Source organism: Muntiacus reevesi, chromosome 3 (assembly GCF_963930625.1).
Source record: "Muntiacus reevesi chromosome 3, mMunRee1.1, whole genome shotgun sequence".
Taxonomy (NCBI): Eukaryota; Metazoa; Chordata; class Mammalia; order Artiodactyla; family Cervidae; genus Muntiacus; species Muntiacus reevesi.
In genome coordinates, this window is record NC_089251.1 from 236,192,292 (window position 1) to 236,209,796 (window position 17,505).

Sequence of the window (17,505 nt, forward strand, 5' to 3'; positions counted from 1 at the left end):
TTTAGGACTGAGTGAATACTGTTTGAGAAACTTTGGGGATTTTACTACTTTCACAAACTACTGATTTATCCTATTCTGTTTTACATGTTAAAACAATTTGTTTTAAGCTTTATGACATTCAAAATTCATGGATAAATCTGGATCTATTTTGAAGGCTAGTAGTCATAATATTTTTAAAGTATTGCAAAGAGTATAAATGAAAAAAAAAAAAATGACCAGTACATCATTTAGCAGAATGACTGAGTCCATAAGTTGTAAAACAGAAGAACAAAATTTCTGTATAACTAGAAATGAACTTGAAGGAAAACACTTAGTGAGACTTGTGCATTATTCTCTCCATGTTTTCTTCTACAAAACAGTCAGTAAATGTATTTAGTTTCCTCTCTGTGGTATATTTTCGCAAGTCATGGGCATATTCCTCTTTCTTCTAGGGAATCTGTTTGCAAACACTCCAATGGTCTTAGGTTTTACTTAACCATTAGATGAGTCCAGGTTAGGCCATGAAGTCTAATGAGATTTTTGCTCAGATGTTTCTACAAATATGTCTCCATAATATGTGACTATCTGGCATTTCTTCACTTTTCCATGGTGAAGAGATTTTCCTATGTGTTGTAGAAGGCATACTTTGAATTATACTTCTAGCCATACTAAGGGAATGGCAAACCACTCCAGTATTCTTGCCTCAAGAACCTCATGAACCAAATGAAAAGTAATACTGATAGAATGTTGAAAATGTCAATATAAAGTTATCAAGTTTTTTTATTTTTCTAAGGTTGATATACTCATATTTAAGTATGAGAGAATTTTTTTTTAATAGTGCTTTAACTATTTTTCTGTTTTTTCTAAGCTTTAACTACTTTTCTAAGTTTATATTCTCTTTTAAGTATAGGAGAGTTTTTAATAGTGCTTTAACTAGGATATTTGAATTATCTGTATATGTTTTTAGGGCTTTGTTAAAGGTTTGCTGTCATCCTTAGGTACTGTTCAAGAAAAATGAAACAAAATTTGGTATAAAATAAGTGTAAATAAAGTGAATGTGAATATAGAAATATTATAGGCTTAAACTATTCATACTTGACATAATTAAAATTTATGTAGGTTGAAAATCATTTCTAAGAAGTTTCAAATTCTAAGGAAGACAACTTTGAATGCAAAACTCACTGACCACAAGGTTTTCCTTAGTTTCCCTGATAATGAGAATGTTAAGTATTCTGATGCAGTAACTTGTAAATGTAATTTTGCCTTATTCTCCTGCTTCGATTTCCTGTCAAATGTCTTTACTACTTCTGTAGGAATCAGCTAGCAACAGCCTCAGGCATACAATCGTATCTTCTACAGCATTCATATTAGGCCATATCTGTACCATGGAGCATTCTTGCCCTTCTAAAACTTTGTAAAAAGAAAAATACCATGTATCTATAATTGTTGTCATCTTTCAGTCACTAAGTCGTGTCCTACTCTTTGCAACCCCATGGACTGCAACACTCCAGGCTCCTCTGTTCTCCACTATCTTCTGAAGTTAGATGCTATCTAACCATCTCATTCTCTGCCACCCCGTTCTCCTTTTGTCTTCAGTATTTCCCAGCATTAGACTCCTCCAGTGAGTTGGCCCTTCGTATCAGATGACCAAAGTATTGGAGCTTCAGCTTCAGCATCAGTCCTTCCAAAGAATATTCAGGGTTGATTTCCTTTAGGATTGCCTGGCTTGATCCCCATGAATAGTATATACAATATATTATGCTTAATATTTCTTCCCTTTTTTCATTCAAAGAAAATTTCATATTCTTCCTTTATATGTCTGTGAAATAGGAGAAAACAAATTTGACAGTAATCATAAATGTATTAGAATATGCTATTTCCATTGCTGAGAACCATTCACATAGCTGCATATGTATGGTACTCATATGTATGTGTGCCATATGTCCATTTTGGAATTTAGTAACTTCAGATAGGCAGAGATGCTATGGAATGAGCTTCTAATCTTTTTACATTATAGACTCATTATTTACCAATTGTTATTGACTGTTTTCTGATTATGTAGATAAAGAATTTAGAAGTAATTAATATTACTAAATCTCCTAAGTATTTTCTAAAATGATTCAAAAAGAGATAAAGGATTTTTTGAGGAAAAGTTAACAGCTGTATCCTTTAGTTCAGAGTATGAGAAAAAGTAAAGGAAAATGGCTTGCAATACATTAATCAGGTAGGTTTACAGACCTTTAAATTCTCAATTAGATTAATATGATGTACTTTAATGTTATCCTCATTAATGTGTTACTTATAAAGAAACAAGTAAACCAGTAATACAGTCATGAAATAATCCATAGTAGGACATTAAAATATAGTTCTGACCAGTGCAAAGGAAGATAATTCTACCTTTGACAACTGGAGAGAGAAAGTATAATTTAAAGATATTAACTTTCTAACCTGGAATTGGTATTAAAAGAATATGATCAGTATAGAGAGTAGGAAGATTTAAGAAAGACTATACTGAAACTAAAATTCTGGTTGATTTTCTACTTGGTAATCCAGATTTCCGTATTTCATTTGCTTGAGGCTTTATGGACTCCACTGAAGAATGTAGCATCTTATACCAAAGCCCAGTCTTCCAGGAGAAGACTGGAGAAGACATTTACATGAGTGTGGTAAATGTACAAGTTCTACCCAAAATGTTGCGTTTCTGCAATTACTTAGATTAATTGAGTAACTCTGATTGTGATCCGGAAAGATGGTAAAGAGCAGAAATGTCTCAGCTCACAGAGATTTGAATTTTAAGTAGACTCACCTCTTGTCCTTTTGATGATAGTTACAAGTTTGTACCTTTATCTTTCAGGGCTTTACTATCAGTAGCCCACTTCTGGTCTTATGGCATTGAGAAAACATTAGTTTGACCTTAAAATTCAATAATGAGTTAAGCAGAATAAATAGCTACACAGGCCAGTCCAAGGTCGCAGAGCTTCTGTTCCAAATTTTCATGTACTTCATGCATATGCATATGCATATGGTTCAGTTTTTAGAAAGAAAGGATTATAATCAGGATAGAAATGAATATTGGAACCCTGACATTTTGCACATTGCTCTGTGTAAAGGGAAGACTGCAGAATCAAATTCTGGATGTCCAAATGTGCTCAGAGTACCAACACACTTTACTTCCTACTTCAGTATTCTCTAGGACATTGTACACATTTGACAAAAGGGCTGCTGATAAAGCAGAAAGCCCCAGCAGAATGTTTGCTCCTCGGTGAGGGAGGAGGAGGTTAATGTTAGATAAATCCTAGAAATTCAGTTCTGCTCGGTGATCATGGTATTGACATCTCTTGGTTTGTGGGAGGTTCACTCCAACATACATGCTATGGGGAAGAAAAGGAGGGGTGCAAGTGGGACTTAACGATCTGTCTGAAGCAGGCGCGTGAGCAAGGCCAAGATTATACATATTAGAGAGCATATCTTATGCTAAGAAAGATCAGAATCAGTTGTGGATTTAGGAAGCATGGCCTAATTATTGTACAGGCAAATCTTGCTTCTAGTTGAATCTCGGAGCAAGGCAAGCATATTATTCTTCCTCAAGCAGTGGTTTTCAAAGTGTGGTCCTAAGATCTCTGCTGTATCAGCCAACACCTGTCAACTTGTCATAAATCTGAATTCTTGGACCCTACTCCAGACCTACTGAATCAAAACTCTGGATATGGGCCCAGAAATCTGTGTTAACAAGACCTCCAGGTGATTCTCATGAGTTCTGAAATTTGAGGTATGACCTTTCCTAAACCCCCAGACCCTGTATCACCAGAATATATTCCTCTAAATCCAGAGTTACTCTGTCAGAATTTTTTTATTTTATAATAATTTTGATAAGTCAATTAGAGAAACTGAATCAAATATGCTGATGAAAAATGTATGTTGCATCCATCTGTTTATATGAATTCTATATGGACTACTCCTCCTCCCAGTTTTTTTCTTTTCAGTTTTCATAGTTCAAGTGAGTAGTTGTATGTATTGGCTCTTCTGCATATTGGAAGTCTTAAGGAATATCTCTTATAATATTTTATGGTTTACAAATAATTATAGGGGTGTGTATGTATGTTTGTGTGTGTGTGTGTGATGTTTGCAACATTATCTATTCTATTAGTAATTGAGGAAGGAGATGCTCAGGCACTTCTTGCATTCTGTTGCATTTCATGTTCTCTTGCATGAAATTAAATGGGTTGGACTTTATTTCTGAATTCCCTTCCATTTTTTAATATCTAAGAATTCTAAAATTCCTGAATGTTTTCTCTAATACTCTAGACACCTTTGTGAACGTTGGCTCTGTGCTGCTGTTGTTTGTACTTTGAGCTGTTTGAGGACTCCATAGATACAGACTTTACATGAAAAGTGGATACAGTAGCATGCTATCTGTTTCACTAAAGGTAGAGCATTTGTTAGATATCATAATATATGAATTGTATTTTTTACACTATCACAAACCATAATTCGGATTCATGATCTAACTTTATATATAAATCCTTCATCAAAACACACAACAATTTACCTCTGATTTTATTTTCCTTTTCTACTTAGCACAGGCCTTTCGCCCCAGCCAGGCTAGTTGTTTGTTATTGTGAAAACATGTCTTATTTATTCCTACCTTTTATTACCTTGTTTCTTCCTAGCTAAATTTCTTCCTTTCTATTACCAAACTGATCAAATGAGACTTGCCCAGATACCACTGCCTCTTGTTCTATTCTTTTTACAGTGATCCTTCTTATCCTCTAAGAGTAAGGTTTATGACTCTCTTTTCATTGTTGTATGCCCAGTACCTAGCATACTACCTGTCGTGAAATCATGCTTAATATGTATTTGCTTATTGGATTCATGAATAGCTCCTGGATTATTCTTTTTATCCACTGTATGCTTAGCACATGATACATACCCAGTAAATGTTTGAGTGCTATTGAAGAGATTCATTTTTAAACCTCCATATTTCTGCTTTTTACTGGGTATAAAATCAACTGTCCTTCATTTGTTTAGTATCAGAACAGTGCTTTGGCTATCTGAATGAAAAGTTGGTGTTCAAATCAGACTATGAACATTCCTGTAGTCAAATTGGCAAAGCCCCCTCAAGTGCTCTTTGGTAAACTTTGATCATCATCCTTGTAGAACTCAGCAGATTTTTGATGGACACTGTGTAAATGAAATGCTGAATGGAACTCATTTTAGGATATTTCAGACTAACAAAGTTAAGGATACCCAGTAAGCTTTTTGCTTTCTGTCTCTTTCCTTGTAAGATGGAGATAAAAGAGGTTGTGATTGTCGTGACGGCTAGTGCCTGATTTGACTGCTCCTCCCCAGAAAGTCTCGATTTTTGGCTTCCTCACAGAGCTGCCTGGGATGCAGCCGGCCCTCTATCCCCAAGCTCTGGGGCCCACCCAGCTTCCTTCTGGCACTGAAGGCAGCGGCTGCTCCGCCACCCTTCTCTTCAGATAAGCATGGCTTGGAAATGCTATCTTTAGAGGTGATGAGTTTTTGTTTGGATAGAATTATGACTAGTATAAAGCCCACACATGCTAACAAGCCACAGAGTGCAAAATAATTATTGAAAGTAATTTGAGAGAAAAGTGGAAAATCATCTGAGGAAAAAAACAAAATTGTTCCCAAAGCTTGATCCAATTTTTGCTGTTAGATTGAATCTTGAGCGTTAGTTTTCTGCTGCCAGGTAATCCAGGCATTGATGGCATCGCTGTTCTCTTTAGCCTTTCCCCCCACCCCCAAGTTTTACTCTTTATTAAACCTTTATACCTGACTTCTTTACATTTTATTATGAGTTGGTCAGAAAAGATACTATATACCAATCTTACCTTTCAGTGGACAACCAAGAAAAGAATTACATTTTGCTTGTATTTGGTTTTACTTAAATATCATTGAGGATTGTTGATTGTTTTCTCTTTATGTCCCTCCATATGCATCATCAGGGCTTCCCTGATAGCTCAGTTAGTAAAGAATCCACCTGCAATGCAGGAGACCCCAGTTCGATTCCTGGGTCAGGAAGATCTGCTAGAGAAGGGATAGGCTACCCACTCCAGTATTCCTGGGCTTCTCTTGTGGTTCAGCTGGTAAAGAATCTGCCTGTAATGAGAGTAACTTGGGTTTGATCCCTGGGTTGGGAAGATCCCCTGGAGAAGAGAAAAGCTACCCACTCCAGTATCCTGACCTGGAGAATTCCATGGACTGTAATGTCCATGGGATCACAGAGTCGGACAGGACTGAGCAACTTTCACTTTCACATGTGCATTAAGATAACCTTTTCTTAGTAGAAAAAGTAACCTTTTCTTCCTGAAAGGATAAATGTGTTCTACCCATGGCCTCAATGGTGTGCATATAAATTAATATGGCCCATGTATCATTTCCATATATAGAAACTAATCCATTTGCAAGGTGTGTGTCATTTTAGACTACAGATTAGCTCTGCACAAGTGCTTAAATATATAATTTCAAACCAATGATACTGTCTACTCACTTTGAATTAGTTCTGATGGTACCTCCACATAACATGGGGAACAGGCATAATACATAAGAAATAGTATATATCTGAGAGGTCTTCAAAGAAAATTTTTCCTTGAAATGTAACAGAGAAAGCAAATAGAATAAATTCCCATAATGCAAAGGGATGACAGGTACATGCCAATAGTATCACAGAGTACAGATATAACACTGGGTTGGTTGGGAGGGCAGCTTCTAAGCAGAGAAATAGCAGATCCCATACAGTCCCCTGACCTCTCCTTTATTACACAGCATGGGTTGGGCAGAGGTATTCTAAGGTCTCAGCAGAGGCTGAGGGCTCAGCAGAGGGAAGGCTGCCTGATCACACGTTAGATGTGTACGGAGAGCATTTCAAGAGTGAAAACGAGACCTGCCCCCACATTGCCTCATAAACTCATAGGCTAGCTGAAGAGGAGGTAGAAAACGCCATTTCTTTAAGTAACAAAAAATATGGCAATGGTTCTCCAGACTAGGCAGCACGCAAGTTGAGGACCGTAGGAATAGTCTTGTGTGCCAGGAAGAATGACATCAGCCAAAGCTGATTTAGACCAGGCAAGCTTCTGCTAAGCTACTGAAAGAGGGAACGCAATGACCCCCCAGGGCCTTCCTTTTTTTCTCTCTTCTGTTCCCATTTGGTCAGGAAAGTGACTTAGCTCTTCATCTCTCCACAACTTAAATTTTCATTTCTGGAGTTAGGGCCAATAATTCTAACAATTTTAAATGGCCCCAAATAGTTCTCTAAACTTGAACATTCCTAATTGACCCATTTGAAAATAAATGCATGAAATAGGAGCTATAATCTGTAGATACTAGTTTTAATTTTTGGTACATGGAAAAAGGCTAATGATAACATTATTGTAAATTAAACTAGGATGTTTCAGTGCTTCATAAGTTTATCTTCATCCCAAAGATATACTTTTAAAATGTTTGTTGCTCAATTGCTAAGTTATGTCTGACTCTTTGTGACCCCATGAACTTCAGCACACCAGGCTTCCCTGTCCCTCACTATCTCTTGGAGTTTGCTCAGACTCATGTCCATTGAGTCTGTGATGCCATCCAACCATCCCATTCTCTGCTGCCTTCTTCTCCTTTTACGTTCAATCTTTCCCAGCATCAGGGTCTTTTCCAATGAATCAGCTCTTCTCATCAGGTGGCCAAGGTATCAGAGCTTCAGCATCAGCATCAGTCCTTCCAATGAATATTCAGGGTTGATTTCCTTTAGGATTAACTGATTTGGTCTCCTTGCTGTCCAAGGGACTCTCAAGAGTTTTTTCCAACAACACAGTTTGGAGGCATCGATTCTTTGGCACTCAGCCTTCTTTATGGTCCAACTCTCACATCCGTACATGATTACTAGAAAAACTATAACTTTGACTATATGGACTTTATTTATGAATAAATGAATATATGAAATATTTATACCCTTTGGAGAAGGCTGGAATATTGCAGTGAAGCAGAAATCTGAGGACTAGAACAGAAGCTTATAATGAGTCTTAAGCGGAAAGTACTCCTGTGTTCTGGTCCAAACAGGGAGATATCTTCTGCTGTCTGTTACCAAGTCTCTAGAGCAGTGGTTCTCAAAGTGTGGTCTTCAGACCAGCATAATCAGCGTCACCCAAGGTGTGTACTTAGGCCCTACTCCAAATCGACTGAATCAGACTCTGCAGGTGCAGCCCAGTAATCTATATGTTTAATAAATCTTCCAGGTGATTCTAGTGTAAACGAAAGTTTGAGAACCACTGCTCTAACACCTCTTATTCCTTTCTAATAGACCATTCTGGGAATGTACTTTCAACTTTACAATAATGAAAATGATTACCAATACATTTGTCCTTGTAAAATTTAGATTTTTGGTTTTAATCTACTTGGAAATTAACCATATTTTACATTGAATGACATGAAGGAGATTGTTGTTAGCATTTAAATTACTTTGTGGTATAAGACTCTCATTAATTACTTCTGTTCTTGGTAGCTGATGCCTTATTGAAAGGACCTGTGCTAGCATTAATAAATGCAAACAAAGTGGAAGGTTCCGAGGTTAATGAGATAGTGAAATATTAATTTCTGTTTCTTCTTTAATGTAAAATGGAGGCTCATCAGATTCACATTGTGTGTTTTACATTTGTCTTTGCAGGAAGAACAAAGCATGCTAGCTATGGACGATGAGGGTACAGTACAGCTCCCACTGGAAGGGCACTATAGGTAAGATATACATGTCAAAACACACCAACTGGAGTAATGTAATATGTTGTTATATTCGCTACTTGAGAATTTCATATGTGTGGATTCCTGCTGGGGTTTGTTGAAGCTGTGTTAGAGCGGAAAGAACTAAAACTCGGTATTAGATTATCCTGCCCCAGTTCTGCCACTAGAAGCCGTGTGACTGGCTAAGTAGCTTAAAATGAAGTGAGGTGGAAACTGTTCTCTTAGGTCTCGTATTTTATAATGAGCATGAAGGTTCTTTCATATTCTCTTAAAGCAGCACCTGAAGACAGATCAGTATTCAATTCTGGAATAAATGAGTTAGATATTCACTAAAGCCATCACATGTAAATGTTTGAACTCTGGGAAAAACATAGGATTTACCCCTACTGAAAGACACTTCCAAAGAGATAATCTATTTCCTGAATTGAAGGATTCAGTTATACTAGTAATTTTAGGAAATATTTATGTAACTCTCCAAAATATGCTAATCTTCTTCATGCACAGACACATAGCAAAAAAAGCAAACTCCTCTAAGTTATAATAAAAATGTTTGAAAGTATTTGCAAAAAATTATATATATATGATCCCAAAGTGCTTAAGGATAATTTAGGGCCATGCCAAGAAAAAAGCATAGAAGGCTTTTGACTAAGGAGGGAATTTTTCATAGCGTTAAAAAAATAGGAGTGGATCTTCAGGGTCTGACTGTAAGATAATATTTCCTAGATATAAAAAATAAAATTATCATCTACCACTTAAGAGTGAGCACAAGTACAAGACAGAAGAGATTTTTCCCTTTCTCTCTCTTTCTTTTTTTAAAATAATATTTAAGTTTTAAAATCCTGTTGATTGTTTAGTTGAATCAGCATATTCTCAACTGTATTCTACAGAAATCTGCCTAGTTTCCTGTGGTACCCCTCTTAAAAGGATTTTGTGGTTTAATAAGTCTGAAAAATGTCCTATACCACATTCCAGTTTAGAGATTCACAATGCACATTGGCATATTAAAGAATCTAACTAGTATTGGCATTTTTAAAAAAAGTTTAACTTTGTTGCAGCCAGCATTTTTTAGACTCTTTTGCTCACAAGACTCTTTTTCACATAATGTTAGGAAAAACTTGTATTCTCCATGACTTTTGAAAACTAGTTGATCTCATTCTTTGAGTTACCAAGGGCTGGATGAATGAGAGGTATTAAGAAACACATGTCCAGATTAGGAAGGCAGGAGCCTGTGAGAACTGTTTTGCCCCAGACTCTCAGTGTTCCTCTTAAATATTTAATTTGTTGCCCTCTTGTGAATATCCACAATGAGGGGTATGAGAGATCAGTTTAGGATTTCTGTAGAACATAACTTTTTCTATAGCAGAGTATCATTTTTACCTGTGGTAGAAAAGAGTACTGATTTCTCACACAATGAAACTCTCTTTGTCTTGGACTGTGTTTTTTATCTGTTGATATTTGGTTGCCTTTCTGGCCCTGGGAATGTTTTAGAGAGTTGTAAATGGACAGTTTTAAATAGTGCAGTTTTAAAATGTAAAAAAAAATGCATCCAGCATAGTAACAGGCCCTAATATTACAGGCTCCCCCAGCCACTGAATAAAATGTTTGTTGAGTGGATACCAAATGTCAGACTTTGTCTGGGTCATGGAGAAACAGCAGAGGACCAATGTTCAAGAATCCTTGTTCTCATGAAGCTTGCATTCAAGTAGAATTGAGGTGGGGGAGACAGAAAATACATAAATGAACAAGTAATATAGTATAGTTTCAAATGGTGAAAAATGAAACAAAAATACAAAGCAGAAAGAGGGATGAAGTTGCTACAGGGAGATGGAAACAGAAATTTTAAATAAATCAGTCAACAAAGGCCTATCGGAGCAGGTGACGTTTGAACTAAGAATGGAAAGGCTTATTTATATTTGGTTGGCCAAAATGTTTGCTTGGGTTTTTTCTTAAGTTATGGAAAAACGCTAACACACTTTCAGCCAAACCCATACCATATAAAGGAACATTATAGGCAGAGGAAGAGTGAGTACAAGGCCCCGAGGGAGCAGCCAGCCTGTAGGGTCCCAGGACAGTCAGGAGGCCGTTGCGCTGTAGCTGAGAGGAAAGAGCAGGGGTGTAATAGCAGAAGGTAAAGTTGTAGGGGAAGCAAGCCCTACAAGCCCTAGAGCCCACCCACTGGGCTTTTACTTTGAGTGGGTGGGAGCCACTGTGGAGTCTGAGCAGAGGGGTGAAGTGCTATGCTGGGCTGTGAATGTAGGGACAAGAGGCCCAGCGGTGAACATGCAGAACCTAAACTCCGTCATTGGGAAAGAATTAGGAAAACTGTACCCCAAACCAGTTTCTGTATAACTAGAATCTTTCATTTAGATTTTTATTTTTCATAGTTGTGAAATTGTTTAGAGGGAACAATTATTAATAATACTTAATTTTTAATTATCAAAAATACTGTACAGAGGCATAATACTGTCCTATATTTAGTGTCTGTGGTTAGATAACTGCAGTTTCTTATTTAATGTTTATTATCTCATTTTGGGTAAACTCCTATCTAGAGATGATCCATCTGTGATCAATATTTCTGATGAAATGTCAAAGACTGCCTTGTGGAGGAACCTTCTGATTACTGCCGATAACTCAAAAGATAAGGAGTCAAGCTTTCCTTCTAAAAGGTTTGAATTCTAAAATAATGTGAATTTGTACTGAACCCAGTCATTTAATGACATGACTCCATGAGCAAAAGAATAGTATTGGTTTCCATTTAACTTAGTTCTAAAATATTTCAGAAAAGTAAAAAGTGGTTAGAAATCACAAAGATCCCATTTGTTGATATGTTTTCAGTATCTCCCTTTCAAATTAAAAGCTCACTCCAAAACTATGACAGTGGGGAGAAGTGGGGCTATAAATGAGTTTCAATGCAGGACATTTTTGGACATTCACTTTGGCCTACTCTTTGACAGAAGGATTTTAGTGTATTCCTTCATCATCCACTTCTTGGGACCCCCTTAGATGTCTGACCATATTTTGCATTTTCCTGTTGTTCTTTTTAAAACCCATATGGCACCTGCAATGGTAATTTTGTATTTAGTTTATTTCCAGTCCCTTATTCCAGCCCTGAAAAATCTTCCCTAACCTTTTTACCCCAAAACTTTCAGCTCCAGAAAGTTTTATGCATTTTTCTTCTCTGTATGCAAACATTACATACAACTCCTATAGCTGTGGATGACAGTTTTAAATACATGAGGTGGGAAGAATGTGTTCTTAAATACCAAGAGTCATCACAGGATTTCCAAAATGCATTTTCCAGAATTTATAAGTAAGAGTTCAAACCCTCTTGTCTTCTTAGATGTTGATCTGAAGAAAAATCTCTGTGTTATGCTAATATTTCTTCTTATTAAGAGAGACTGAAGGATTTGGAACAGTGTTTAATTTTTAATTTCCTTTATTTTCATGACCTTAAATTAACTTTTTCTACTTAATTTTTTATATTACATTTTTGTCATAAGCTCCCCTTCCTAATCACTCTAGAAGCTGATTTTCCAAAGGTAAGACCCTTTCCCTCAAACCTATTCCTTGGTTGCATTTCCTTTTGTTAAGTGGTGTCTTCTAGAAACCTGGTCAGCCTATGTTTTTTGTGTGAGTTTTGGGGAGGCAAAAGGTGTGTAGAGTCTTGGGCTTAGGTCCAGTATCAGACTGTTTACAGTGTTCGTATAACTACTCAGCTCTTTAAGAGGGTTTGCAGCTTGAGTACTTTTTTCCCCCACTTCACTTATACAAATGCATTATATATAAATCAATAAACCTCGTAGAACTGTATTTTGTGATAACATCAGATTTCTCTATTGGAAAAATAAAATTTATCCCTTGAATTAAGAAATTGCAAAGCTGTGAGCTTCCATTTACCATATCTCCAAAACTGCAAGCTTTATCTTCATGATAATGATTTGGAAGCATGGGTTAGAAGAAGAGGCAACATTAAATTTAGAGACTATCTCTTGTTGCTGGTTTTTGTCACCCCAAAATGGCATGCTGCTTCAGTGTCATATCTATGTCAAACAGCAGTGGATGTGCAGGGAGCCTAGGGGTCTTCACCCCATAAAGCTGGGGATTGCTTCCAGTTCTCTCTCCCTCCTTCTCCCTCTTTCTCCCCATCTCCCTCTCTTTCCCTTCTTCAGATACCTCCAACACTTGTTCCAAAAGTTACTTGACAGGTTCTTTCAAAGACTTCTGGTTGATATTTTCTGTCTTTTAACAGGGCTTTAAAATCTTTATGTATTTCTTCACTTGGCTCAAGTGGAAGTAATATTCTAAGCCATATTTATTCTAAGCCATGCTTGATCTTCCTTTCCCAAAGATCCCTGCTGCAGTCTTATAGAGTCATCCTCACAGTAACTGTTTTGCTAGATGTCTTGGAAGAAAATCAGAGTCATGAGAAGGGTAGTTTCTCAAAGATATTGAAATATATGCTTGGGAACCCTTTCTCATTAAAAATACGGGATTTTTCTGATTTTTAAAAATATGAACCCCAAGTTTATGAGCTCAAAATAAAATTCCAGGCATGAGAATATGTGGAAAATTTGAGGCAATCAGATTTAGAGATTGCTTTTCTTCCTGCAATATAGATGAAAACGCTTTCCCTAATTTCCTTTGGTTCAAGCAGCAGTTTTATGTCATGATATTTTAGGTACTCCTTAAAGTAAATGTCATGTGATGCTTTTCATCAGAAAAATTCAATTGTTTAAAATATCTACGTCAGATTACTTCTCACAGTGGATTAATTCTAGTGAACAATGTACCATGCTTAAAAGCAGATCCAATGTTAAATAGATCGTCCTTTATATTTTCATATAACGACTTTTTTTTCTTATTCTTTGAACATATGTTCCCACTAGCATAAGATTCAAACTATTGTGGAATGAAAGTTTGCCCAGTTTTCTTTACCTTTAAATGTGATAAAAATCTGTAGCATTACATGTGATAAAATGTCTATTGGTTAGTGATTAATGTCTTCGTAACGGTGGAAACTGGCAGAAAGAGTGTGGCTTCTAGAAATCCTAAAACCACCAATACGAGTAACAGCAACACCCTCCCAAAGCCACTGCTCTCTCTTGGTATCTTGAAGGCACTGCAGCTTGATGACTAGGACCTGTACAAATGCTATACCTGCTAGCATTTGGCAAGAAAAGCCCTAAAGACCAGCTTCCCAGGGCCTGTCTCTCGAGACCAAAGCTGGCTTCCCAGCATCTCTGACACCCCAACCCTAGTTGTTTCCGCTCTGTTCCCCTTATAGGCCCTACTGCCTATCAGAGAAGCCCAGATACTTTCTTCTGAGTGGCATTTGGAATAGTGGTTATATTTTCTCCATTATTTTATTTACTTTACTTGTCTAAAAAAATTCATCCAGTTTAACTGAAAGGAGGATCCAAGAACTGACTGTGGGCTCTACCACATCTGTGGGGTGTCTCATCTGATCCTAGTTCAACAGTGCTATACAAACCTGTGACAAGCTCCTCCACAGCTTATTTAAATAAACTGGTGTACACCGGTCCTCATTAAAAACTGCACTGACTCAAGAGTAGCTGGGCAACTGCTCTGGTAAGCTGACCCCCAAGAGCAGGATTTCTTGGGCAGGTACCTGGCAGCACTTGGTTTTCTTTTGGGGGCAGAGGTGGGATCGAGGGCCTCTCTCGCTGCTTTCCTCTGACCCTCCACCCCACCCTGCTCTGTGTTGGATGCTTCTTCGTACTGTTTTGCTAGGCCTCAGCCCTCTCATGACTGCTTGGTAAATGTTGTGTATATCAGCTATTATGGTGTCATTGACAAATAACAGTTTCATAGCTTGCTTGGCAGCATGAAGGTAGTGGGTCATGTTTTGCCCTCTCTTGAAATATGATTTCCTTATGTTGTGTCTCATCCATCTGTGTCCCCTGATCCTTACAAAGTACCTGGTATATAAGAGGTATGCAATATGTGTTAATTATGGTAGCATGTAATAGATATGCTATAAATTTAATACATACATGTAATGTATTTGTTACAATGGAAGTTTAGAATTGGTTGGCATCCTGAAAATGATGTAGCAAGGAATAGAGTAATAACCATTCACTGAGAAGATTCAAGTCAGTAATATTTTTCATGGAAGTCTTGAGCACGTTTTAAAATTTTTACTTCATTGATGAAATATGACCTGATACCAAAACTACTGGTTTTAAAGAGCAGGGCGGGCAGGGAAGGGGGGAAGCCCAATCCTTTGATTGGTTATTGTTTTGTCACAAACAACCAGTATGACCAAAGCAGGACATCAGAAGGAAGCATGTCTATAAATGAAATTGACATTCTGAATGGCTTTTTTTTTTTTTTTTTTTTGGTGGCTAATGGCGCTGTGGGAGTTTGCTCATTTATCAAAAGGTTATGGAGCATAGTGCACAAGGGAATTGTGCATGTGTAGAGATCAGTGTGTCTCTGTCTCCACAGTCTCCCATAGATAAAATATGCTCTTCTGTCTTTCAAAAGATAGAGCTCACTGGAATTGAGACTATTAGCCTCAGGATTCTGCTACTCAAGCTGCAAGAAAATGAGAGGCCATTTGGTCCAAAACTAATTGACAGATGAGGAAACCAAGTCCCAGATAAATTAATTAGCTAGTCCAAGGTCACATAGCTCCTTCTTTGCTTCCGGAACTGAATGTCATCATCTGACTCCAAACCCAGGGCTTCCTCCACTGTTCTATGCTGCCCCTTTTCATTGGCTTTGTTTGCCAGAAGAGATTGGGAGGCAGGTAGTACCCAGGGAAAAGTTAATTTGGAAAGTAGGGTAGCAGACACTTGTCATCTGAAAGGAACTTAAAGTAGAAGAAAGTGAGTCATGCAGATAGAGGAGTTAAAAATACAGAGTTAAGCCTCTCAACACATCATGTGCACACTGTCATCTTTTCTCATGGAAGGAGAAAAGAAAAGAGAAAAAGTTGCTTTGCTCTGACCTGTAAGGAGTGTGTGCTGTGAAGTGTGGCAGGCACAAACCCGGGTGCCATAGACACCCGCTCACACCAGCTCTCAGCGCTGGCAGCGTGCCACAGATGGCAGAAGCTCCAGCACTTCTTACCTGATGGCGCCGGGTGGTGGTGACAACTGAGAAGGGCTGTTTCTAGCTTGAATTGGAGGAAAAAACAATTTAAAAAACACATTCTTAGAATGTGTCTAAGTTATTGACCACTAAGAAAGCTGCATAGGAAGCCCCGTAGGAGAAAGGGGCTTTTAACTGTCACTTTTTTTTACTTGGAGGAGAGTTATATAAAACCAAGGGTTTCCCCACCATCAACCATTTCATAGTTATACTGAGCCAAAATTAGCACTAAAAATGTATGGGTTCTTGCAGCCGAGGGCCCCAAAGGCTGACTGTGGGTTGCCCTGGAGTCAGCAGCAGGAGAGGCCGGGGAGAGGCCGCAGAGTGGGGCTCGCCTGTGCTGGACACAGTTGGGAGGGAGCCGGGCTGCCCTCTGGAGCATGGGCTCTTGGTGTGAGCTTCATGCGTGTCAGCACATTATTTGAATTTTGCATAATGACTGTCAACTTGAGATTAGGTAAAGTGTGCATTGGAAAAAATTTTTTTAAAAAAATGAGAGAGTCACATTACCAGGTTGCCCATTGATAAAGTTAATTGGAGAATAGTTAAAACAGAAGCCACTTGGGAATGGGTTTGTTTCAAAAGGAGTGAGGTGAAACATGATTCCTCTAATGGACAGGAGGAGTGTGTGAGATGGCATGGGTGTTCGGAGGGCAGTGTGCGGGGTGACCGGGTCCTCCAGATCAGCGGGGGCGTGCCTGTTCCCCTGACTGCAATGCAGTTCTCACGCAAGATCAGAATCCAGCCTGTTCACAAAGGATGCGCCACTTGCAGCAGGACCCAGAAATACCTACTGCGACATCTTGTTTATGTCATTCATCGTACAGTGCTATCTTAAGACAGGGAGGGGCATGACTGGCATTTGCAACAATCATCAGTGATTCATTTGGCCAAATGAGGACCATGGTATTAATCTTGCATGCTTTGGGGGCTGTTTTTAAAATGTCTGGTTTTGTTTTTTAGTTTCTGTTTTCTGAATTTCCCTTTTCTGCAGTTCTTGGTTTCTACTTCACTGAGTGCCGAGGATTTTAATCGTTGCTATCAAGGCTTCACAGCATGAAAAAGCAATGTCTAAGGGCCCTTGTGGTCATTGAAATTGATGGGTTTTGTGTCTGAATGAGGTCTCCCAGGGGCCTCACTGGATTGAAGTAATACATTTCTCCTTTCTCCCCTGTAGCATTGAAAGCCGAAATGAGAAGAAAGCTGACTCAGGGAAAGGTGTTGACAGGGAGACTTGTCTATGACTGATCTTCAGTTTATTTTTTACATATATAAGAGAAGAGTGCCACAATTATTCATAAAACCACTTTGATCATGTATTATAAATTCTGTCTTTCATCTCAAATCCACCTTCATAATGTAAGTAGTGCAATACTTGTTTCATTACTGTGTTTAAACTTCTGAACAGTGAGACACCCTTGTGAGCATATAGAAAAGCTAATGCAAGAATCTCTGTGTTCCTTGCTGTATTTTAGACATTTGTAAACACTAGATTCTCGTTGTCAGTTTTATGAGAGCAATAGCTTTCTTAAAGAGATAAGTCATATTTACCTAGTTTGTATTTTCCTACTTAGGGACCTGAAGATACCTGATAATTTCATTCAGAAGAATTTTGGAAGGTAGTCTTACTTCTTTTTATTTTTTATAGCTTAGCATTAGTGACTTATT

General features: G+C 37.9%; 1 protein-coding gene across 3 annotated transcripts in view; it reads left to right on the forward strand.

Annotated features, from left to right (window-relative positions):
- The window catches only part of SLC4A10 (solute carrier family 4 member 10), a 225,745-nt gene extending 208,664 nt beyond the window's left edge, over window positions 1-17,081 (forward strand). For all 3 annotated transcript variants that reach the window (XM_065927869.1, XM_065927870.1, XM_065927871.1), the window contains 3 exons: window positions 8,651-8,718; window positions 11,271-11,387; window positions 17,015-17,081. In XM_065927869.1, coding sequence (XP_065783941.1) covers window positions 8,651-8,718; window positions 11,271-11,387; window positions 17,015-17,081 — 252 coding nt within the window. The remainder of the gene's footprint in view (window positions 1-8,650; window positions 8,719-11,270; window positions 11,388-17,014) is intronic.
- The last annotated feature ends 424 nt before the right edge of the window (window positions 17,082-17,505 follow it).